The sequence below is a fragment of the Equus przewalskii genome, chromosome 1 (assembly GCF_037783145.1).
Source record: "Equus przewalskii isolate Varuska chromosome 1, EquPr2, whole genome shotgun sequence".
NCBI lineage: Eukaryota > Metazoa > Chordata > Mammalia > Perissodactyla > Equidae > Equus > Equus przewalskii.
In genome coordinates this window covers 26,587,670-26,611,132 of record NC_091831.1, presented here as the reverse complement: position 1 = coordinate 26,611,132, position 23,463 = coordinate 26,587,670, and the positions used below count along the sequence as shown (strand labels likewise).

The 23,463-nt window shown below is 50.3% G+C and overlaps 1 protein-coding gene and 1 pseudogene across 6 annotated transcripts in view; one reads left to right on the top strand and one right to left on the bottom strand.

Annotated features, from left to right (window-relative positions):
* Positions 1 to 23,463, bottom strand: part of SH3PXD2A (SH3 and PX domains 2A) — a 246,485-nt gene that overhangs the window by 168,140 nt on the left and 54,882 nt on the right. The window contains exon 1 of one of the 6 annotated variants that reach the window (XM_070556695.1): positions 17,696 to 17,998. The exons of 4 other annotated variants lie outside the window; for them this stretch is intronic. In XM_070556695.1, the coding sequence (XP_070412796.1) occupies positions 17,696 to 17,728 (33 nt within the window). In that variant the 5' untranslated portion in view covers positions 17,729 to 17,998. Of the gene's footprint in view, positions 1 to 17,695; positions 17,999 to 23,463 lie in introns of those variants that run through there. One more of the 6 variants, XM_070556702.1, reaches the window with a different exon arrangement.
* Positions 21,836 to 22,384, top strand: LOC103549799 (large ribosomal subunit protein uL23 pseudogene; annotated as a pseudogene).

The window sequence follows — 23,463 nt, the reverse complement described above, 5'->3', positions numbered from 1 at the left end:
TTATTAGGTTTTGATATTAGGATCACGCAGGTTTCACACAGTGAGTTAGAAAATGTTCCTTCCTCCTACGAGTTTGTGTGTGAAGAATGGTATCATTCCATCCTTGAACGCTGGACAGAATTCACCAGTGAAACTATCTGGGTTTGGAGCTTTCTTTGCAGGAAGGTATTTAATTATGAATTGAATTTATTTAAGAGATACAAAGACACAATATTTTTCTTTTTCTTCTTGAGTCAGCTTTGAAAAGTTGAGTTTTTCAAAGAATTTGTCCATTTCATCTAACGTATTGAATTTAACAGAAGATTGTTACTAACATTTCCCTATTATCTTTTACCTGAGGTAATATCATCCCTTTCCTTTCTTTTTTTTTAAAAAAGCCTGGATTTTTTTTTTAATTTATTCTTTTTTTTTTTTGAGGAAGACCAGCCCTGAGCTAACCTCTGCTGCCAAGCCTCCTCTTTTTTGCTGAGGAAGACTGGCCCTGAGCTAACATCCATGCCCATCTTCCTCTACTTTTTAGATGTGGGATGCCTGCCACAGCATGGCTTGCCAAGCAGTCCATAGGTCCACACCAGGGATCCGAACTGATGAACTCTGGGCCGCTGAAGTGGAATGTGTGAACTTAACTGCTGCACCACTGGGCCAGCCCCCCTTTCCTTTCTAATTTGGGTAATTTGTGTTTTCTCTGATTATTCTTGGTAAGAGTTTATCAATTTTATTAATCTTTTCGAACAGCCAATTTTGGGTTCTGTTAGTTTTCTTCACTGTTTTCTGCTTTTTATTTTACTTATTTCTATTCTCATGCTTATGATTTCTTTCTCTCTACTTATTTTGGCTTAGTTTTTTTATTTTCTTAAAGCGAAAATTTAGATTATTGATTTTAAACTTTCTTTTTAAATTTAAGCATATAAAGACATAAATTTCTCTCTAAACAGAGCTTAAGCAGTGACCTACAAATTTTTAAATGCTACGTTTTCATTAAGTTCAAAACATTTTAAAATTTCCTTTGTGATTTCTTCTTTGGACTCACAGACCCAAGAAACTCAACCAACTCCAAACACAAGAAACAGAAAGAAAACTATACCAATTACATCACTCAAAATCAGTAATAAAGAGAAAAGTCCTAAAAGTGGCCACAGGAAAAAAACATATTACAGTCAGAGGAACAAAGACAGTGATGACAACAGATTTCTTGTGGCAAAAATGCAAACAAGAAGACAGAGGAAGGGCTTGTGACACCTGTGGGGCCCTGGGGAATCTCCACCTTGACCGCAACCACAATTCTGCTTCAAATCGGGAACCTCAGTTATGAACCAAGTCTAGCCAGGTCCTCCACATCCACATTATGCAGATCTCTTCATCTATGAGTTGGTAACCAAATCATTTATCATCCAAATTGGGAAACTTCTGAGACTGAAAGGGAGTGCTGGTAACAATTATGTCAGGATAACAGGTGTAAAACAGGACTTCCAGGACTGCATTGGTTAATGGGGTCATGTGGTTATCCCAACTAGGAGTTCTCAACACCTAGCACACGTCCTGGTATAAAACAGATGTTCAAGAAACGTTTGATGGTCAAAATAACACTTACTGACATCTTTCTGTTAGGCGCTGTGCTAAGAATTTTTACATGGCTGATCTCAGTTAACTCTCGTATCAACTATTTGAGGTAGGGAGTATTATTACTCTATTTTCCAGAGAAAGAAACCAACACACAGAAAGATTAAATAACTTGCCTACACTGGCAAAGTGTGGAACTGGCTCCAGACCCTGGTCTCTTGATATCACAGTCTGAATGAATAAATTTAATGAAAGAAAGAAAGAATTCAGAAATGCCATCATTAGGGTTACGCTTCTATTAAAGTTCACTCAAGGTGGGAAAAAATGGCGCATCCTTAGAAGATCTACTAATGTAATTTACCACATTATGAAATAAAGGATAAAAACCATGTGATCATTCTCATATAAGTACATGAAATATTGGATAAAACTCAATACCCATTTATGATTTCTTTTTAATTTAGCAAATAAGAACTAATCTGAAAATGTTTATTTACCCAAAATAATCCTCAGGGAAGAAACGAAACAAAGACCCTTCTACTGTCACTACCTCTATCCATTATTGAACTAAAGATCCTTGTCAAGGTATCAACACAAGAAAAAGAAATGAGAGGCAGAAAGACTGAGAAGGAAAAAAAAACCCATCAGTATTCACAACCAACATGAAGTTATACACAAAATCAGAGAGAACCCTCAAGAGATGCGCACCTTTGGACCTTGAAGGATTCTCACACCCTTCTTAAAAAGAAATTACCCCTCGAAGGTATAAGACACTAGGCCTTAAAAGAGAAAATAAGATGAAAAAGTTTTGGAGAAGGATAGTGGTGATGGTTGCACAACAAGGTGAACGTACTTAATGCCAATGAACTAGACATTTACAAAAGGTTAAAATGGTAAATTTTATCTCATGTGTATATTGCCACAATTCAACTATGGTAAGTTTTATGTTATCTATATTTTACCATAATAAAATAGAGAGAGAGATAATAAGATCCTAAGGTTCTATAGTATGGAGAACCCGCAGGGCACCGACATGGACTATAGAGGAGTCATTAAAATTCTCTCCTTGTCACTGCAGTCCTTTGAGTTGTCACACAAAGAGCAGTAAGCAGAGCACTCAAGTCTGGAGCCTGGGCTCCAAACTGCACCAGCGGACTGAGTGACCCTTTGCAAGGCCCTTATCCTCGTCTACACAATGGGGGAAGATGATGCAACTCACAGGGAAAAGATGAGAACCCAGAGAAGATGCTGTGGTGGGTGTGTCCTATAAAGAGAAACGGGCAGCAGAGGTGTGAGGCTGCACAGCAGTTGCTCAGAAAGTTCCCCGGATGAGGCCAGGTGGAGGGCGGGTAAACAGGAAGGATGCAGGGAATCACTACACCCGTCAGGGAACAGACTTCACATCCCATATATCCCTGAAGCAGCAGTCAGTGAGAGAGAGCAGGCAGAGAGGACCCAACCACCCTGGCAAGGAGCTGCCTGCAGTGGGTGCGTTTGGCTGCTGGGGCATGGACCCACGCCATGCCGAGGCTAAGGCACAGGGCGCTGGAACACACCCCAGCTTTGAGAGGGAGCCCATCCCAACTTCCAGTCCTTAACAAGTCAAAGGAGTCTTCCCTGACCATTTTCTGGAAAACATGCAAGACTTCACTCCTTAAAATCCCTTCCCAATCAAGCTATTACCTAGGACAGCCCATGTGCTGCACGAGCAGGATTCGGCACGCGTGTATGTAAGTCATGATCCATGACTTGATTGGGAGCTGTGGGAGACCCACACAGGCACAAGGGATTTATTTACCTAGTAGCCTTAGGTGTCAGCCTGCTGGGAGGCATAAAAAGCCATGCAGTGAGAGTTAGGAAAGGACAAGCCCAGTGTGGCCGGGTAAGCAAAGCCGGCTTCCCAGACAAGGACACAGAAGAGGTAGGCCTTGTATAAAGGATAGCTGGAGAAAGGGGGATAGCCCTCCAGAGGGAGGAATGGTGAACATAAAGGCTTGGCAGTGGGAGTGTCAGGACTGCTGGATGGAGTGAAGTGACTTGTTCATGAATTCCAAGAAATGCTGCCACGTGTCACAGAAACTGGCAGGACCCAGCGTGGAGGCCTCTGATGGTTTATTCCAGTGATTTGGGGGTGACCACACAGTTGGCCCCAGAGCAGGATAAGGACAGATGCCTGATGTGCCACTCCACAGGGGGAACTATGGCATCCTAATGCATCACCAGCAATGGGATGAGATGCAGAATGGCATTTCCAGAAGTCATCTCACAGAAGGTACCACATGTGGTTGGTGTTCTGGAGGGGGGGATGGCAGGGGAGACGCCCCAGATGCCTGTCAAGTGATAACACTCACTAAACTGCTGTCTACACGGCCGGGTCTGGTGACGGGTTGGTCCTTTGCTTTGCTGTGAGTCTGAGATGAACAACTCAGGACAACAAAGGAGGCTGTGGGCGCCACCAGGGTCCTTCTCCCCTCTCCCCACCACCTTCCCATAGATTCTGAAGACATTCCAAACAGGCATTTAAAGACCACTGGTTTGAAGGGAACACAAAATTGTTAGCCTCTCCAGGGAGCCCAACCACCTCACTTTGGCCTTGTCTATCCCAAGGTCACCTCTCCAGGAGATACAGCTTGGCATCCCAGGCACAAATGCAGTTGGGAGCACATACTCTTTTTTTTTTTTTTTTTTTTTGCTGGGAAAGATTCACCTGAGCTAACATCTGTGGCCAATCTTCCTCTTTTTTCCCCCATCTCCAAAGCCCCAATACGTGGTTGCATATCCTAGTTGTAATCCTTCTAGTTCTTCTATGTGGGATGCTGCCACAGCATGGCAACTGACAGATAAGTGGTGTAGTTCCATGACCGGGAAACGAACCCAGGCCAGTGAAGCAGTCAGAACACCGAACTTTAACCATCAGGCCATCAGGGCTGGCTCAGGAGCACACAGCTTGAGCAAAGGTTCCTTGGCTCTGGGTCTGACTCTGCAAACCCTGTGCTAAGACACTCCTGCCGTCCCAGAGCCAAGATCTCAAAACTAAGGAGACCCAGGGCTGGCGGGGGAGGGTAGCACTTTCACAAGTGCCCCGGCCTCTGCACCTACAGGACCAACTGTGCAGGAGCAAGCGGGCAACAGGAGCTGTGTGCTTCAAAAACATCAGTGAATTAATGGATCCTCCCTTGCCTGCCTCTCTGGGCTGTTATGAGAGTCAAAGAGGATTAGAATATTGAGCAATTATTGAGGCAAAAATTGAGCAATTACGGGGCCGGCCCGGCAGCATAGCAGTTAAAGTTGCATGTTCCGCTTCGGCGGCCCAGGGTTGGCCAGTTTGCATCCCAGGTGTGGACCTGTACACCACTTGTCAAGCCATGCTGTGGCAGGCGTCCCACATATAAAGCAGAGGAAGATGGGGACGGATGTTAGCTCAGGGCTAATCTTCCTCAAGAACAAAAAAAATTGAGCAATTACTATGTGTCACCCACAGGGTAGATGCGATTAGTCCTGTGTTTTATAGATGAGGAGATAGATGCACAGAGAAGTTAGGGAACTTGCTCAATAACACACAGGAAGGTAGTGATTGAGGCAAGAGTGGAGCCCAGGTCACTGGGCTTCCCAGAGCTATGCATTTTCCCCTTGGAGGCGGAACAGCACAGATAGGGTCTCCCAAATGTATGCACAAGCCCCCATCCCTACACAGGATCGATATCACCACCACTATGATTTAACTAATATTTCTCTTTGAGTCCCTTTCTGGAAAAACTTGAATACTTAATTTCCTTGTATATTACTTTCCTATTACTGCTGTAACAAATCACTATGACTTGGTGGCTTAAAACAACACAAATTTATTTATTAACCTTCTGGAGGTCAGAAATCCAAAACGAGTCCCAAGGAGCTAAAACCAAGGTGTCAGCAGGGCCGTTTCCCTCCTAAGGCTCTAGGGGAGAACCTGTTTCCTTGAGGTTTTGAGCTTCTAGGGGCCACCTATAGTCCTTGGCTTGTGGCCTCTTCCTCCATCTTCAAAGCACATTACTCCAGTCTCTGCTTCTGTTGTCACATCTTCTCTGACTCCCCTGCCTCCTTCTTATAAGGACGCTTGTGATTACGTTGGGTCCATCTGGAGAATCCAGACTAATCTCCCCGTCTCAGGATCCTTAATCACACGTGCAAAGTCCCTTTCACCATAGAAGGCAAGATTCACACATTCTGGGGGTTCGGATGTGGGTATCTTTGGGGGGACCACTATTCAGACTATCCTAAGCCACATGCAAAGCAATAATAGCTGCGAAATCATAAATGTATTGTGTGTGGGTGTGTGTGTGTGGGTGTGTGTTCTAACTATATTAGTTTACGGCCGCCATAACAGACTACCACAGACGGAATGGATTAAACAATAGAAATTCATTGTCCTAGTTCTGGAGGCTAGAAGTCTGAGATCAAGGTATTGGCAGAGCTGGTTCCTTCTGAGGGCTGTGAGGGCGGATCCGTTCCAGGCCCCTCCCCTAGCTTCTGGTGGTTTGCTGGCAATCTCTGGTGTTCCTTGGCTTGTGGAAACATCACCCAGTTTTCTGCGTTCATCTTCATACGATGTTCTCCCTGTGTGCACGTCTGTGTCCAAATTTCTCCTTTTTATAAGGACACCAGTCATTGGATTAGGGGCCCACCCTACCCCAGGATGACCTCATCTTAACTAATTACATCTGCAACAACCCTGTTTCCAAATTAGGTCACATTCTAGGTACTGGAGTGAGGACTTCAATATGTCAATTTTAGAGGACACATAAGACTTCAACTCCTAACATCAACACACATTAAAACAACACATTACTATTAAAAGATAAAGAATTTGCCCACTTATTACCAAAATTCTCTTTCTGAACTCAACAGTGGTGCCTAAACAACAGTGGAAAATGTGAATCATAATAATAAATGGTGCATAGCTAATCAGATCTGGATTCAAGTCAGTGTCCTCATCTGTAAAATGGGATCATGCTAGAACCCGCCTGATAGGGTGGGCGAGAGGATTAAATGACATAATGTTTGTAAAGCACTTGGCACAGAGCCTGGCATAGACTAAGCATCCCCTACACATTAGCTGTATCATCATTCCTGTCATCGGCATCACTCTTGTGATGACACCAGGCTGCATCCCTAATGCCAGGGAAAGTGCTTGGGAAGCTACAGCCCTGAGGTCAGGAAGGCAGCCAGGAGACCCTGGGAGGGGTCTTGGCCAGGCCGTGAGCGTCTGGCGGCCCCAGGGGAGCTGACCAGCTGGTGTGCGTGGGCTAGGCTTGGGGAGGAAGCCTCTGGCTTTTCCAGCTGCACATCGGGTGTGTGGGGGCTGGCTGGGACATGTTTTACATTAACATGGTGGGACCTGAGCTGACAGCCTAACACCCGCAGCGAGACGCACACAGAGCAAAGAAAGCAAAGATGTGGGATGGCGCTATCCAGGAACCTCGTCAAGCCTAGAAGGTGTCCAAGCCATTGGCTCCCCCTGCTCCCCTGACACTGCCCAGAGGGTTCCTTCCACCCACCCCCACCACACTGACCCACAGCCTTCAGAGAAAGCACTGGATAGGATCCGAGAGAGGAGGGCTCCAGTGCCAGCCTGCCAAGGCTTGCTGGGAGACCGGGTCAAGCAGCTTGGCCTCTCTGGGTGGCACGGGCCTCATCTGTGAAATGCGTGCCCTGTCTCCACGGGTGTTGTGAAGATCCAAGAAGACATGTGAGAAAGGGCTGCCACACACCAGACGCAATTATTCCTACTTAACTTCTCTGAGCCTTAGTCTACTCATCTGTGAAATGGGCTCCAGCCTATTTCTCTCCTCCCTGGGGGCTGACATGAACTTGAAAAGGGAAAATGTATATGAAAAGTGCTTTAATGCACGCCAGCCCAGGAAGAACCCAGTAGAAGCAGTTGCCTCTCTCAGCACCGTTTTACCATCATTTTAGTACTGTAGTTAGTGATGGAACGCTTGAGCTCTGAAGTCAGAATTCCAGCTTATTCCTTCCTAGCTACGTGACCTTGGCCAAGGCACTTAACGTCTCTGGGGCCCAGTTTTCTCCTCTGTAAGGCACAGGTGAGTAAAAACAGCCACCCCATGGTGGTGTGTGGATCAAATGAGATAAGCAGGTGAGCGCAGTGCCTGGATGACTATAAGTGCTGACAAATGGGGTCACATTTTTCATGGTGAAGAGACCCCAGTACTATCTTCCTGTCTTGGGTTCTCTCCTCCAGCCCTTTCTGCTTTCAGGGAGCTGCTCGGGGCTGCCCCCCACCCTCACTGTCAATGGCTGGAAGGACTTCAGCGTGCTTCACCTGTAACTACACAAAGCTCTTGTGCTTTGTCCCAACACGAGCTCGCTCATGCTCCCCTTGGCCAAGAGGGAAGGGTGTGATGCTACAGCAGCCAGCCACCTGGAAAGCTGGTGACCAACAGGGCCGGGTCAGAGACGCTGGATTCATGCAGTTCTGAGCCTGGCTTCAGGCAGAACAGGGAGAGCTTCCCCCAGACTCCAAGCTTGAGATATAGTTTCCTACTGTGCAACCGGAGCTACACCCCAATCCTCTCCCAACACGCCAGTGTCAGCCCCTGGCTGCTTGCTGGCCCCTCTTTCCTCGCATCCCCAGGAAGGTGCGGGGCTGGAGGAGCCGGGCACTGGGGCAGGGAGCATGAGAGCCGGGCAGGGAGCATGAGAGCCGGGCAGGGTGCATGAGAGCCGGGCAGGGTGAGGGTGGGGCTGGAGGGGTCTTCTGAGACTGGGAGGAAGAACGTACACTTCCTCCTCCAGGCAATAGGGAGCCCCTGGAGGATGCTGAGCAGAGGAGTAACACTGCGAAGTGGAGTTCTAGAAAGATAGACCTGCCCATTGCATGGGATGGATCAGTGGTGAAAGAAACATCTGTGTGGTGGACACATCGCCAGAGAAATCCTGGAGCTGGCCCAGGGAGTCGGAGATGACACCCCCGCAGAGAATGAGGCCAGCCTAAGAGGCGGCTGCCCACAAGGGTGTGTGTGTGTTTTCCGGCGGGGTCCAGGCTGAGGTCGCTCTGCTCCCTCCTGAAGGGGTCTCTAGCTATCCCTTAGTCTTACAGAGAACCCCTCCCAAGGTTTCTAAACACCCCACCCCCAACCCCCGCCAAAGCTGCCTGACACCTCCCTCTCCCATACGGACGTCCAAACCACCGACAGAGAGCACAAGGCCTGAAGAGGGTGAAGAGGGAAGGAAGGAGACGGCACCTCCACCTTCTCTTTCCAGCTGAACCATGCCCCCCAGCCCCAGTGTTTCTGGACTCCTCTCACCCTGATCATCCCTCCAAACAGCCCAGAACTGTGGTCCCCAAAGCGCCCTTGCCACTGTGGGATCAAATTCAGGCCAAAGTTTGGGACAAAGACAGCATGTTCTTGGCAGAGATGAGGCCACACCAGACTGTCAGTGGTCCCTGCCCAGGCTGCTGTTCAAGGCTGTGAGACTCCAGAGCTGGTCCCCAACACGCTCCCCTGACACTGCTCCCTCCCGGAGAGAAGCCAAGTGGGACCCTCTGAACGGACAATCCCACATCCTGGCCTTCCTGCCTCCCTTCTCCAGGAATCTTGTTTCCTCATTTTTTTCTCTATTCCAAATGGGTCACTGTACTTTCAGGTCCCACCCTCATTGCTCCCCCCAATCCCCAAAGTCTTGTGCAAAAAGAAAAAACAAAAGAATAGGCTAAAGAAGAAGGTTGGGGCATGGGCAGAGTCCAGCTCTTTCCTGTGGCCTTGGCCTGGTCAACATGTAACCCTCACTTCCCAAGGGCTCGCCTCTCCTGTGTTTGGGAATGACCCTGGGGCCAGCAGAGGCTAAAGAAGAAGGTTGGGGCACAGGCAGAGTCCAGTTCTTTCCTGTGGCCCTGGCCTGGTCAATGTGGAACCCTCACTTCCCAAGGACTCGCCTCTCCTCTGCTTGGGAGTGACCCTGGAGCCAGCCAGAGGCCATCCTAAAACTCAGGAAAAGTGCTGGAAGTCCCCAGCAAGATCCCAGGCTATCAGGGGGACCCAGCAAAAGCCAGGCAGGCCCAGGGAGCTGTGGACAGCCCACTGCTGCACCAGGTGACATGGGGAGGTCAACTACCCAACGCCCAACTTCCTCCCCCATTAGAAACTTCACAGCATACGAGACTGAAACACAAGGGAAACCGCTCTGAAGTTTCCAGCATACGAGACTGAAACACAAGGGAAACCGCTCTGAAGTTTCCAGTGACGAGAGCACTAAGTATGCATCATCTCTAATGCTGCTGCCATCCACTCCCATCTGACGGTTCCATCTCTGGCTTCAGGCCCTTGGTTGGCTCTCTGCCTCTCACGGAACACAGCCTATTCATGACCTCTGCCCCAACAGACCTCTCAAGTCACATGTCCTACTACCACCGCACGTCCCCACACACTGCTCAGCCTGCCCACAGTCCTCCCCAGACCTACTATGCTGTCCCACAACTCGGTGCCCTTGCATATTCTGTTCCTCTTACTTGGATTGCCCCACCCCAGTTGATCTCTTGTTGTCACCACCTTTGCGGGCTTTGCATAGGTTCATCCCTATTTCCTCCCTCCTCTAGATTGCTTCTGTAGTTTGGTCACATTTCTAGAACTGTACTTACCACTATATTGTAATTATTTTCTTATATACCTGCCTCTTTTCAAAGCCTATGAGCTTCTTGTAAGCAATGTCTGTGCCTTGATATGCCCACTGTCCATCACAGTGTCTCATACATAGCTGGGCACACAATTAGACTACATGTCCCAGTCTCCCTTGCCATGAGGTACAGTCATGTGACTGAATCCTGACCAATGGAACATGAACAGGGGTGATGTGTGCCTCCTCCAGACAACTTGTAAAATCTTCCTGCCATCCTCCACACTGTCTCTTCCCTCCCCTGCTGGCTGGATACAGAGAGCCGTGGGGGATGGAGTCACCAGATGGGAGAGCCTGGGTTCCTGAATGACCACATGGAGCAGAGCCCTCCAGTAGCTTGTTTTGGTCTATGATGTGAGCAGGAAATAAACCTCTATGATACTGAGTCACTGAGAGTTTGTTACACAGCAGTGAGCCTGTCCTGACAAATACAAAGGAGCTCAGTCAAGGTCCTTTGACCAAAACTGAAAGTGGGAAGACTTATAGAAAATGCAGAATGCCCTGGATCCAATCACGTCAGACATTCCATCCCCTACACGACTGAACTAGTCCTGAAGCCAGGCCCTGACCCCTCCACCCCGCCTGATCCACCACATCACACACACACTGTTTAGAATTCCAAGCATTCTCCAGGAAGGACTAAGAAGGGTGGGGACTGAGGACATGCCAGGTCACCTGTAAAAGTCACCTTAGGTGAATGAGCCCCAACTTGAGATCCTGGTTCCACGAGTTTATAGAAGGCACACAAAGACAACAAGTTGAATTGTAGGGAGGGGCGCCCTCCTCCCACACAGGCATCAATACCCCTCACGTGCCATTCAAGCTCTCAGGAATGCTTCCAACGATGGGCACCCAGCACCCCTTGGAGGCAGCTTCCAGGAAGTGCTGGAACAGCGGTCCTCGCTCAGAGCCCAAATTCACCAGGCCAAATTCCCACCTGGGCCCAAGGGCTGTGACCAAATGGAAGAAGATCACATTGGGACAGAAGGAAGAAAAAGAAAGAAATGGAGAAGAAGGACATCAAATGCATCTTTCCAATACTCTAAGCCCTCGATACTTAAGCTGTGAGCCTGACACTAACCATTTTATCACCTGAGAGTTTGGTGGAAATGCAAAATCTCAAGCCCCAGGCAGACCTGCTGAATCAGAATCTGCATTTTTTTTTTTAAATCAATGGTCAACTTTTTCAAAGATCTTTCCTGTTTTCATTTTATTTATTTATTTATTTTTTGAGGAAGATTAGCCCTGAGCTAACTGCTGCCAATCCTCTTCTTTTTGCAGAGGAAGACTGGCCCTGAGCTAACATCCGTGCCCATCTTTTTCTACTTTATACGTGGGATGCCTGCCACAGCACGGCTTGCCAAGCTGTGCCATGTCCACACCCAGGATCCGAACCAGCAAACCCCGGGCCGCTGCACCACTGGGCTGGCCCAGAATCTGCATTTTCTAGAAGATGGCTAAGTAGTTTATGTGCACATTAAAATTTGAGAAGCCCTCACTGTTCTTTGCCACAAGGATTCCAGCTAACAATTAATAAGTGTATCTCAATAGCAAGTCCGACCTACAAGCAATGGGGGCTAAACAGGAGAACTTGTCTTCAGAGAAAGGTGCATTGCCTGCACTCAGTGCTAGCCCACCATGCATTCATTTATTCATTCAACAACCATTCCCTGAGTACCTGCTATATGTCAGGAACTGTCCTAGGCACTCGGAAAAAGGAAGCTTAAGAGCAGGCAAGATCCTGCTCTCCTAAAGCTTGCATACTTGCGGAGATGAGACAGTAAACAAGTAGTTAAATGAGGCAACGATGGATGGTGATCAGTGTCTTGAAGACAATAAAATGTGACAATGTGACAGGGCCAGGGGCTCTCTGAGGAAGTGGTCAAGGAAGCCCTCTGTGAGAGGGGCCAGTGAGCTGAGGCCTGAGTGCCCAGAAGTCACCTGCTTGATAACCTGGTAGAAGGGAGTTCTAGGCAGAGGGAACAGCAACAGCAAAGACCCTGAGGCAGCAGTGTGTTGGTGGCCCAGGAACAAGCGGGTGAGCAGTGAAATGAGAGCCAGTGAAGGGATGGTGGCACGAGACAAGTCTGGAAGGGCAGGCGGGCACCCACTGTACAGGGCCTGGGAGAAGGTGAGGAGTTGGGAGTTCATTCCAAACAGAAAGCAAGTCTCAGAAAGGTTATAAACGGGTGTGACGTCATCTGATTTCTGTCTTAAAAGGATAGCTCTGGTTGGTGGGAAGACAATTCGGCAAGTGGGGAGACCCCTGAGGAGGGCGGCTCAGCTGTCAGGTGGGAGGTGATGAGGCTGGACCAGGGAAGAGGGCGGAGCTGAGCTACATTTCCAGGGAGGTCTGAGAAGACATGCTGACTTGCTGTTGGGTTGGATATGGACATAACTGGCCAAGTTTGGGGTGGTCCCCACTGGGTTTGATCCCTTTGACACCTCGGGTGCTCATACCAGCTGACCCGGGCAGCCCACGGGCCCCGATCTGGCCTGATGGCATCAAGAGCCGATGCTGGCATCTGTTGCCTCGACGACCTCTTTCCTGGTCACTGCGGTCAGCCATTTAGCCCATGGGAGTGGTTTCCTGTAACTTCTTTCTGGAGGTCGCTGAAGCCAAGGGCTTCCAAGTGTCTCTTATTCGCAGAAGGGGAAGACAAGATGGAGCCCAGATGGAAAAAGAGAAAAACCCCCAAAGCAAAAACTAAAACTCAGCTGAGTTGCCAGGGGGAGCCTTGTAAAGCAGCCCACGCGGTGGGGCCAGCCCCGGTTTCTTAGGCTCTGCGGCCAGCTCTGTTTAATGAGGTTTTCCTGAGGGGAGAACCCGACTCCTGCAGGGGAACCTGGAACAGGAAAAATTCCCCTGCAGAACTTGGTGTCCTCCAGCCCACCCTGGTGCCCAGCTGCAGGTCGCTTGTCCAGGTGGCAGCTCTGCTGCTGACCCAGGTGATGGCTTCCTCTCGGCAACCTCATAAACACAGCAGCTGCCACCCGGGGGGGAGGGGCGGAAGGAGGACCAAGTGCAAAGAGAGAAAGCGCCGGCTTTTTGAGGACTGCCGGCACCTCTGTGCGGGCCTGCCTCCCTCTCAGGCTCAGCATGCACAGAAGCGGGGATTGCTCTGCCCTTCGCGTGTCCCAGGCCGTCCTGCCTCCACACTTTTACTCGCACTGACTGGCTGCCCGGAATGCCTTCCAGTCTACCTGAACCCCAGCCCTTCTGCTCGACCCACCTCTAGGTCCACCTTCTCAGTAAAACCCCGACAGGAGGAAGGGAATCTAGCGTTTATCAGACACCTCCTCTAACTGCACCATTTTATTTCTTTTTTTAAAAAAAGTATCTGAAGCAAATGTGGCAAAATGTGAACATTTGTTAAAGCTGGGAGGTAGGTCCACTGATGCCCATTATACTATTTGCTGTAGGATTAAAAATTTTCATAATTAAAAATAAAGAACAGAAAAGAAAAGCTGGCTGGCTGCAGTGCAGAGAAGCAGCTAGAAGGGGCCAGACTGGAGCCCTGGGGAGTCCCAGTAAGAAGGCTATGGATGCAAGTGAGGAATCAAGAGGAGGGATCTGCGGGGGTGAGTGATGGTGCAGTGACTGAGGGAGGGAAGGGGGGCAAGGAGGAGGAGGGAGGCGTCTAGACAGGAGCCGGGTTTGGAACATGCTGAGGTGCAAGCATTAGTGAGTTATACGTGGAAATACTTAGAAGGGTCAGCCTGCAGTCTGCTCATCTTCCATCTGTCTCTACCCACTCAGCCCCACCTGAACCCAGTGACTTGCCCATAGCAGGTGTTCAACAAACATGGTCAGATGCTCACCCCCCACCCACCCTCCAGTTGATGAGAGAGGTTGGGACCAGAGAGAACTGGCCCTCATTGAGAGAAGATGCCTAAGGGAGAGCAGAGCCCCACCCCAAGCCTATTCCTGATGCCCTACCTGACCCACATTGCCGACAGCTGACAGGGTATTTTGGGGGCCAGCCTGACCCTACAAGGGCCACTCCCTTTCCTGGGCAAATGCCTGCTGCTCAGCTATTTCTAGCAGGGACAGCAGCGGGGTGGGCAAGGCCCTAGAGAAACAGCTAGCATTGGGGCGGGGAGGGATTAGACAATAGAATGGACACATGAGACCCAGGGGACCCCTGCCCAACCAGAGAAGGGGACGAGGGGGACGAGCCAGCCTGAGGTTCCTGCCCTCCAGGGCCCCAGCCCTACCCACAGGAACCCTGAGCCCTACTGTCTGGGGCAGCCTGGGTGAGGGCTGAGAGTACTGCCAGCCCTGTGCACTCATGGGGCCCGGGCACAGCACGGCCCAGGGAAGGGAGACTGCAGGCACATCTCTTCTGGGAGAAGAGCCCATGGCTGGCCATCATGGGTGCCCTCTGGAGGCAGGGCCACCTCCCACCAGGGTGCCGAGACTGTCACACGATTCTAAAGGGAATGCCTCTTCATGGGCCACTGTCAGGAAAAGGTTAATTACAAGGACCCACACTCCCCTGAGACGGGGAAGCAGCCCCCCTCCCACCACAGGCTTTTGTGTTTGGGGGTGCAGACTTGTCAAGCCCCTCGCTCACTGCAGTCAGTGAAACTCCCCCACAACCCGCTACAGACCAGGGTCAGGGTCCCACCCTGCCCTTCCCATCTAGGATGCCTGCTTGGGATGTGGCAGCAACGTGGGGGAGAGATACAGACAAGAGAGACAGAGATGCTGACAAATACATACCAGAGTGAGAGAAAACGCCTCCAGGAAAGAGGCTGGGGAAAGGCCACAGGGACAAACAGAGTCACGCCCAGAGTCAGGCTCAGACTCGGAGACCCTTGGGGAAAGAGAGAGAGAGACTTGGGAAAGAGAGAGACAGAGAGAACACTGCAGGGAGAATCCAAGACTCCAGAGCAGAGAAAAGGAAATGAACAAACCCACAGAAACTGATGATTTCTCTCTCTGCCCAGCCCAAGCCCTCCCCAGCCAGGGCAGGGGGTCGGGGCAGCACCCATTGCCAGCGGCCAGCCAAGCCCCACCTGCTTGGTAGCCGGAGCCTTTCTGACAAGGTAGGAGATGATCTCTCTCTTCTCCGAGGTGCCAGGGCCTCCCAGGCTGGCTCTGCAGTGCTCAGGCCCATGGAGGGGCCATGCCAGTTACACACAGCAATGGACAGGAGAGGTTTGGCGTGTGTATTCCAGAGCCAGACCGCCTGGTCTGAATCCTGCCCCCTACTTGTAGAGAGGGTGGTTCTGCAGCTCCCCCGTCCCCTACCTTGGTTCTCAACTACATAGCCAAGAAACCCTGGTGTTCCAAAGCAGCCCCAAATGTCCCCACTGCACCAAAACCCCACGTAAAACACTGGATAGAATCTCACAGTGTTGAGTCGTCCTACATTTGGTAGACCTCTTGGCCATCTCCCCTGTCTGGTCCCCGCCCCACTGCACAGTAGGATGAGCAGGCACGCCCAGTGGCCCAAGTGCACACATAAAGGGATTTCCCTCCACCCTCCCACTGGGGGTTCCTCCTCACAAGGTTCCAAGATGAGGAGTGGAGCCCTGGGAACCTCGGGATAAAAACAACCCCACCTTCTTGGGGAGCCAGCCCACCAGCCTTCACCAGGGATACCCTCAGAGATCAGCCCGGCACTGTCTCAGCGAGAAGAAGGGCCACTTGTCGTGCTCCAGAACCACCCTCTCTGCAAGCGTCTCACCTCCAGCCCATACACCAGCCTCCTGCTTCCTGTTTGGGTTTTTTTTTAAAGGCATATCTGAATGTGGTCCATTGAGCCCCAGGGGCACCCCCGCACCGCCCCATTCCCAGCCTCCTCCCCAGCCCCGCACCAGCACTGAGCTCAGACTTCCAGCGAGGCTGAACTGGCCACTTTGTTCTGCTGGGCACCAGATAAACGTTCCCTAATTAGCAGATGGAGCCAAATCCTGGCGGGTGTTTGGGGTTGTCTCCTGGCCGGCCCTGGAGCATTCACTTACTGCAGCTCGGGGTTCCCAAGACCCTTCTGTAGCTGGGAAAATGTTCCCCTCGTCCAGGCTAGACACACACCGTGTCCACAGGGGAGAACCTGGAGCCCCTCCCTCCTCCAGAGGGGCCAGAAGCCACAACAGGAATGACTGTCAACCTAATAATGCCCACAGCTGCTCCAGGCTCAGTGTGAAAGGTTTCCTGTGCCTTATCTCCTGGAAATCTCACAACTCTAGGAGGCAGTTTCTGCAATTAGAGCCATTTAGCAGGTGGGAAGGCTAAGATTCTCACAGGTCAGGTAACCAACTGCCCAGGGTCACACAGCTGGCAAGAGGGGGGCCGAGGAGCACGCATACACAAGCAGGTCTGATGACAAAGCCTGAGCTTTCCATCACTGCAAGAAACCACTCCCCTGGGAAAGTTGGGAATTTGGAATCAGCCATCCCACAAGCTCTCTTGGAGAGCCTGATGTCACCCAACTACGCAGGTCGCAGAAGAATCTAAAATCTTTTTTCTTTGGCTCCAGCTAAATTGAGAATATAAAGGAGGGGCCGGCTCCGTGGCCAAGTGGTTAAGTTCGCGTGCTCCGCTGTGGTGGCCCAGGGTTCAGATCCTGGGCGTGGACATGGCACCGCTTGTCAGGCCACGTTGAGGCGGCGTCCCACATCCCACAACTAGAAGGACCTGCAACTAAGATATACAATTGTGTACAGGGTGGGAGTTGGGGAGATAAAGCAAAAAAAACAAAAAAAGAAGATTGGCAACAGTTGTTAGCCCAGGTGCCAATCTTTTAAAAAAAAAAAAAAGAGAGAGACTATAAAGGAAACACCTCCAATTCTCCAACAACTCCTACAATGGCCTTGTCAGAAGGAACATCCCTGAGATGCAGGAATCGTAGCCTCTAAAATCGCTTGGGGGCTGAGGTCCTGCGTAGGGTGGCAGGGAGCTGGTGGGGGGAAATCATTGCAGCTGGCATGTCTGGGTCACCTGGCGGGTGGCAGTTCAGCTGCCAGAGGGAAGAAGAAGCTGTGTTCCCTCAAACAAGCCGAGAGCTCTGGCTCCCACCGCTCAGCCGGGCCGTCCCACGCACCAGGTTCCATCCCGAAGGAGAGCTTGTGCAAGGATGCCAAGACCTCAAGCCCCCAGTTCCGGGAGCTGCCTCAACAAGCCCCCTGGGATGCCCATGGCATGCAGGCCTGATGGCAGTGGTCTATGTCTTGGGTTGCTCGCCCATCCTGTGCCTTCTGCCCTGTCCTGATTTCTCCCACCAGCTGGCGGCTCCGGCTCAGACCAAGGCTGTCAGCCTGGCTTTTCCACCCAAGACGATCCTGACTTTCCCCTCAGGGTCCCTAGTACCAAGCCCAGTGCCAAGCACGTAGCTGGCACTCCTCCAAAGGTGCCAGGATTGACTTGAAATTCCCTCCTGCGGGAAGGGAGTGACTTGTTCACAGCTAAAGGGCTTCACAGAGCACAGACATACACACACGTACAGAGAACACTCACCCGGCCACCACTGAAGATCTTCCTTCCCTTCATTCTCCAGTTGGGGTGGGGCACTGTCCCCCCACCCACTCACCAGCCAACTTTCCTGTTGGTTATCCAAAGATGGGTAGATGGGGCCCCATGGAGGCAAAGCTGAGTTTTCTAGGTCAGACCTTTGGGCCCGGGACCCAAGGAGGAGGGCGGTGATGGAGGCAGAAACTGCACTCCAGGGCCTCCCTGATGAAACACCCAAACACACCCTGACATGACACCCTATGCTGGGAAAACAAGGTGCGCAGCTCCGAGCAGTCATACAGGTGGTGTGGCCTGACTCAGACGCTGCCTCTGGCAGAGCCAGGGTTTACTGTCCAATGAGAGAGGCGGGCACTGGTGGGCAGGACATGTGGGCTGAGCTCCAGGAAGCAGCCGATCCTCTGAAGGAGCTGCCATCTGACCTTCCTGGGAGCCAGAGAGGTCTTCTGCTCTCTGCACAGGCATCTTTTCCCCAGAGAGGGCGAGTGATCCCTGCTCCCGCCAGGAGCTCTCTTGGTGATGCAATGGGCTTCCGGCCCCCATCAGCCAAAAATACAAAGGATTTCTGGATGGGAGGCTAGAATTCCAGTTTGGAATGAACTAGAGGCTAATGCGCCTGAGTTCTAGTCTTGCTGTCACTTCCTGACACTGTAATTTGGACAAGTTGCTTCCCCTCTTAGAGCCTCATTTCCTCATCTGTCAAATAAAGGAAATGAACTACATCAGAGGGTGGCCACTGAGTTTGATCTCAAGGTGTTACTGCCAATTGATAGGTAGTGGCTTCCCTAAGTAATTCGGTTTTGTTTTTTCAGAAAGATTCTGAGACCATGTCTGGACTCGTGATCAATAAACAATGTCTGCCACTGGCACAGGACAGGAACATGCTACGATCAATTTATGATGTCCATTGTGGGCATGAGACAGACAAGTGGCAGCATGAGTGCCAGATACTTACCACCCTGGCACATGATCTCTAAGGGTCTTCAATTGTAAAACCTACAATTCCACCCGATTCCCCAGTGAACACAGTTAACGCTGGTTGGCAAACATCTACCTCCCACATTGTGACACTTGCACATAGTTGATTTCTCGCCCTGAAAGAGACATTCTCGTCAGCCCTACAGGATAGTCACTGGGGGAGCAGGCAGCCCCCAAGTCCCCCAGTGCCCACACTCACAAGACTCACACACTCATCCAGAAGTTTAGAGCCAGTGAACCGTGCTAAGGTTTAATACTCAGAGGGCATCCTAGCTTCTCTAACAATTTTCCCCAAGGTCTACACAGGGGCTCCCCCACTGTGTGAAAATCCCACCCTGGCCCCAGGAAGAGGCTGAGTGACCAACAAAGGGCAGAGATGGCTCCTGACTTTCCAGTGCACAAACTGGGGTCTCATCTAACAGGGCCTTATGTCCATTAGGAACTCCCTGGGTGCCTAATCCATGTGCCCGGATCACCTACAGGCCATTAGCCAAAAGCACACAGGTACCCAAAAAGATGCTAACAGACGGAGTACTCATCTGTTCAGGAAAAGATGAATTCCCAAGCACACCCGTGGCATGGTGCGTATTCCCCAACTCTGGACAGCATCAGTGTCAGACAAGTTCCTCCCTGCTCTGCATCCTGAGACTCTGCCCGCAGGTGGTTCACAGGCCCTGAGCTCCCTTCCTTGGGGCTTATTTCCCTTTATGCACAGATGAGCAGAGGCCCTCCCCCACAAACTCTGCCCCATGGCCAATGCCCCTCCTCCCTCCCCTCTATCCATCTGTTCTGGACCTGCCAGGCACTTCTTGTATAGGTTATTCCTAAACCCACTGGATTGGGGAAACTGCACAAGAGCGGTCATCGTCCTTTCACAAACTCCATCTGCTCAGAGGGGAAAAAAATAAACCCAACTTCGAGTGTGTTCTAGCCAGGTACCAAGTAACCCTGGATGCCCACTCAACGGTAAACAGCTTCCCATCCTGAGCCAGCCTCAAGGTACTAGCCCACCAGGCCTTCCCCTCCCAACAGGCTGCCCTGGAGAATAGACACCACGCAGCCCTCCCCCATTCCCACCCTAATACTCTGCAGAACCTGCCAGAGGGGAAATCAGGGGAGATGGAGAGGAAGCTGGAGGTCACCCTCAGGCCACAGGGGTGAGATGGAAGGGAGTGTTAGAGCAGGAGCAGCTCCCGGGGGAGGGGAAGCCAGCCGTAGAATTCCCAGGAGGCACTGGAATCCCCACAGGGCTCCCCCTACCCCGACTCCTCCAGAGTTCCATCCATCAGGAATCTGAATGATGCCTCTTTCCAAGAGCAAGGAAAAACTGCAGACCAAGAATTACTTTTTAAAAGAACAGTGTTTCTAACAGTGTTGCTGGGAGGAGGGTAGGTTGGTAATGACACTTTGGAGGTCAAGCGTTTATCTGGCAAACCCTTTCCACCACCACCTGCTTCTCCTGCCTGGAGGCAGACTGAGCCACGTGGTGAAAGGGAAATCTGTACTAATGGGCCAGAGGAAGAAACCTCTGCCTCCAGACGGAGGGGGGATGTCCAGCTATTTTCTCTTGCAGGTAAGTTTCTGGGGGTATAACTGGTGAGGTTGCAGCTGCCCTGTCTAGAGTCTCCACGCCAGTCCTTACGTGGATTGCCACATTGCATTCTCACCATTACCCCACGAGGCAGGTGTTTTATTATCCCCATTATACAGATGAGAAAACTGAGGTGCAGAGAGGTTAAAGGTTAGTAAGTGGTGCTGGAGCTGGTCCTGGAACCCAACCATCCTGGACCTGGAGTATCTCCCCTTAAACACTGGACTCTATGACCACACACTTCTCAGTGTGTTTCCTCATGACACAAGAACCACCGCCCAAGTGCTTCTTGCCCCCACACAGAGTTCACGTGCTTTAAACAATATTTGAATACGAGATCCCTGTTTGACAAGATAATTTGCACAGGTCCCTGGGGTTTGTTGTAATGGATTATAATCAGTCACATTCCAAAGGAATGATCTAGAATGATGGCTCGGGAAATATGAGGTAATGTGATTTTAATAATTATTTTCCTTTTCTTTCTCTTGTTAGATGTGCTTTTAATACTGTAATGACCATGAGAGACATAGCTTATTTTAGACCTCCCATTTTCCCTACCTCCCACCATAGGTGTCGTCTTTTTTTTTTTTTTTTTGAGGAAAATTAGCCCTGAGCTAACATCTGCCAATCTTCCTCTTTTTGCTGAGGAAGACTGGCCCTGAGCTAACATCTGTGCCCATCTTCCTCTACTTTATACGTGGGACGCCTACTGCAGCTTGGCTTGCCAAGTGGTGTCATGTCCGCACCAGGGATCCGAATCGGCAAACGCCGGGCCACCGAAGCAGAATGTGCAAACTTAACCGCTGCACCACCAGGCCGGCCCCATAGGTGTCTTTATTAATGTTGCAAATAATACATGAATATATTCTTTTTATAAAAAAGTAAAACATTACAAATAAGGCTAAGGTTCCTCTTTGACCAAGCTCCTCGTCCCACTGATGTCCCCAACTGTCTTCCAAAGATAACTCTATTACCAATTTGGAGCACATCCTTTCAGATCTTTTAAAAATATTTACATACTTATGCTGTATATGTACTTGCAAAAGATACATTTTACTGTTGCTGTTTTTGGATAATTGCTATCATACAATAAATATTGTTTTGAAACTTGCATTGGTCATTCAATAACATTTCTTGGTGATCCATCCACTGAATTGAGATCAATCCCATTTGTTCTGACTGCTGTACACAGTGGGACGAGAATAGTCCAGTTTACCTGGCAACCCCCTACGGATGGTCATCAAGGTTGTTTCCCATTTTTGCCATGGCAAACAACACGAGGCTCTCTGTGCCTTCCTGGGACTGGAAATTGATCTCAGTCAAGGCCATGTTCTCCTCTGTCCAGGGCATGTGAGCAATCACAATGATCCACAGCTCACCACACTGCTGGAGTTAGAACTGCCACGCCAAGCACCAGTACACTCTAGAATCCTCGGTACAAAAGCGTTCTTAGAATTTGGCATGTTACCTCCCCAGGTTTTGGCCCCCTTGCCTTCAGTCTAGGTTCAATGATCTCAAACAACACAGAGCTTGCCTCGCTGATTAAAAGACAGAGCCTGCGGCTTTTCACGAAGATGGTGCCAAAAGCAAAGAAGGAAGCCCCACCCCCTCCCAGAGCCCAAGCCAAAGCAAAGTCTTTGAAGGCCAAGAAAGCAGTGCTAAAAGGCATCCATAGCCACAAAAAAAAGATCTGCACGCATACCACCCACCTTCCAACAGCCCAAGACACTGTGGTTCGGAAGGCAGCCCAGACATCCTGGGAAGATCGCCCCTAGGAGAAACAACTTGACCACCATGCCACCATCAAGTTGCCCCTGACCACCGAATCAGCCACAAAGATAGAAGACAATACACACTTGTGTTCATTGAGGATGTCAAGGTCAACAAGCACCAGATCAACCAGGCTGTGAAGAAGCCCTGTGACACTGACGTGGCCAAGGTCAACACCCTGATCAGGCCTGATGGAGAGAAGAAGGCATATGTTCTGCTGGCTCCTGACTATGATGCTTTGGATGTTGCCAACAAAATTGGGGTCATCTAAACTGAATCCAGTCCACTACTTCTAAATATAAATTTTTTTCACCATAAAAAAAAGATCCTTCAGGAGAGACTTCTCCCCCACCCCTTTTCTACTCTCAGGTTGATCACTGGCAGACACCAGGATCACCCCAATCTGACCTCAGTTGAGGCCTGCTCTGGACATTCAAACCAAACTAAAGCTTGTATAAATTTAACGAACAGAAAAATGAACACAGATGTTTACCTGCAAAGTGAGGGACTGTAACAGAACTCTTTTCATTCTAAAAATGAAGTGATTCTAAAGCTCCCCACAAATGACATGACAAATACACAACACGCCCACACACATACACATCCATTCCAAGGCCAGTTATTAATGATTCGGGATTATAGTTTTGTTCACCCATCATTAGCCTGGCTATTCGAGAGCTGGAAAGGGAGTGTGATCCTGGGTGGGGTAAGTGGGTGGAGAGTCTGGAGAGATGACTAAGGAAGAGAGATAAAAGCTCTTCAAAATAGGTTAAGTCCTTTAGAGCAAATGAGCAAACCTGAACAAACTTCTTAACTCTATCTTGCAAACAGCATGGGGGAAGCTAAAGGGCCTCTCCCGGCTCTCATCAAATATTGACCCTGCCCACTTACTGGCTGCAGTTCAGACTAAAGGGCGAGCAGCACCATGGCGCCAATGTTTGCAGAGCAATTACGGCAGCCCAGCGCCTTGTAGGTCAGATTGTGAAACAACCTTCGATGGAGCTGGGCCTTCAGAGGGCCTTCCGGTCCTTCCTCGGTGGGGCCGGGCCTTGGGGAGATACTTGACAGTGAGGGGGTTGTGCAAGGAAATTTACAGAGGCTGGAAATGTGGTCCAACGCCAATGAGAAGGCAACTTAGGAGCATCTGCGCCCCTTCACCCTCCTCCTCCTCCGCTTAACCGCACCTCCAAGTAATCCAAGCCCTTTACAACCAACAGGCCTCAACACCAGGCTTGTCCCGGCAGCTCCCTGTGGGACAGGTCCCTTCCCTGTTCAGATAGGGCTGAGCGGGGGATTATTTTTAGAAGAAATCAATTTCCACTTGGAGACCAAGAGCCTCTCCTCTCCCTGTTCCCAACTTGACACCTGAAACACCCTTAGAAGCTTGCTCTAGTGACTGACCTGGTTTCCAGAAGAG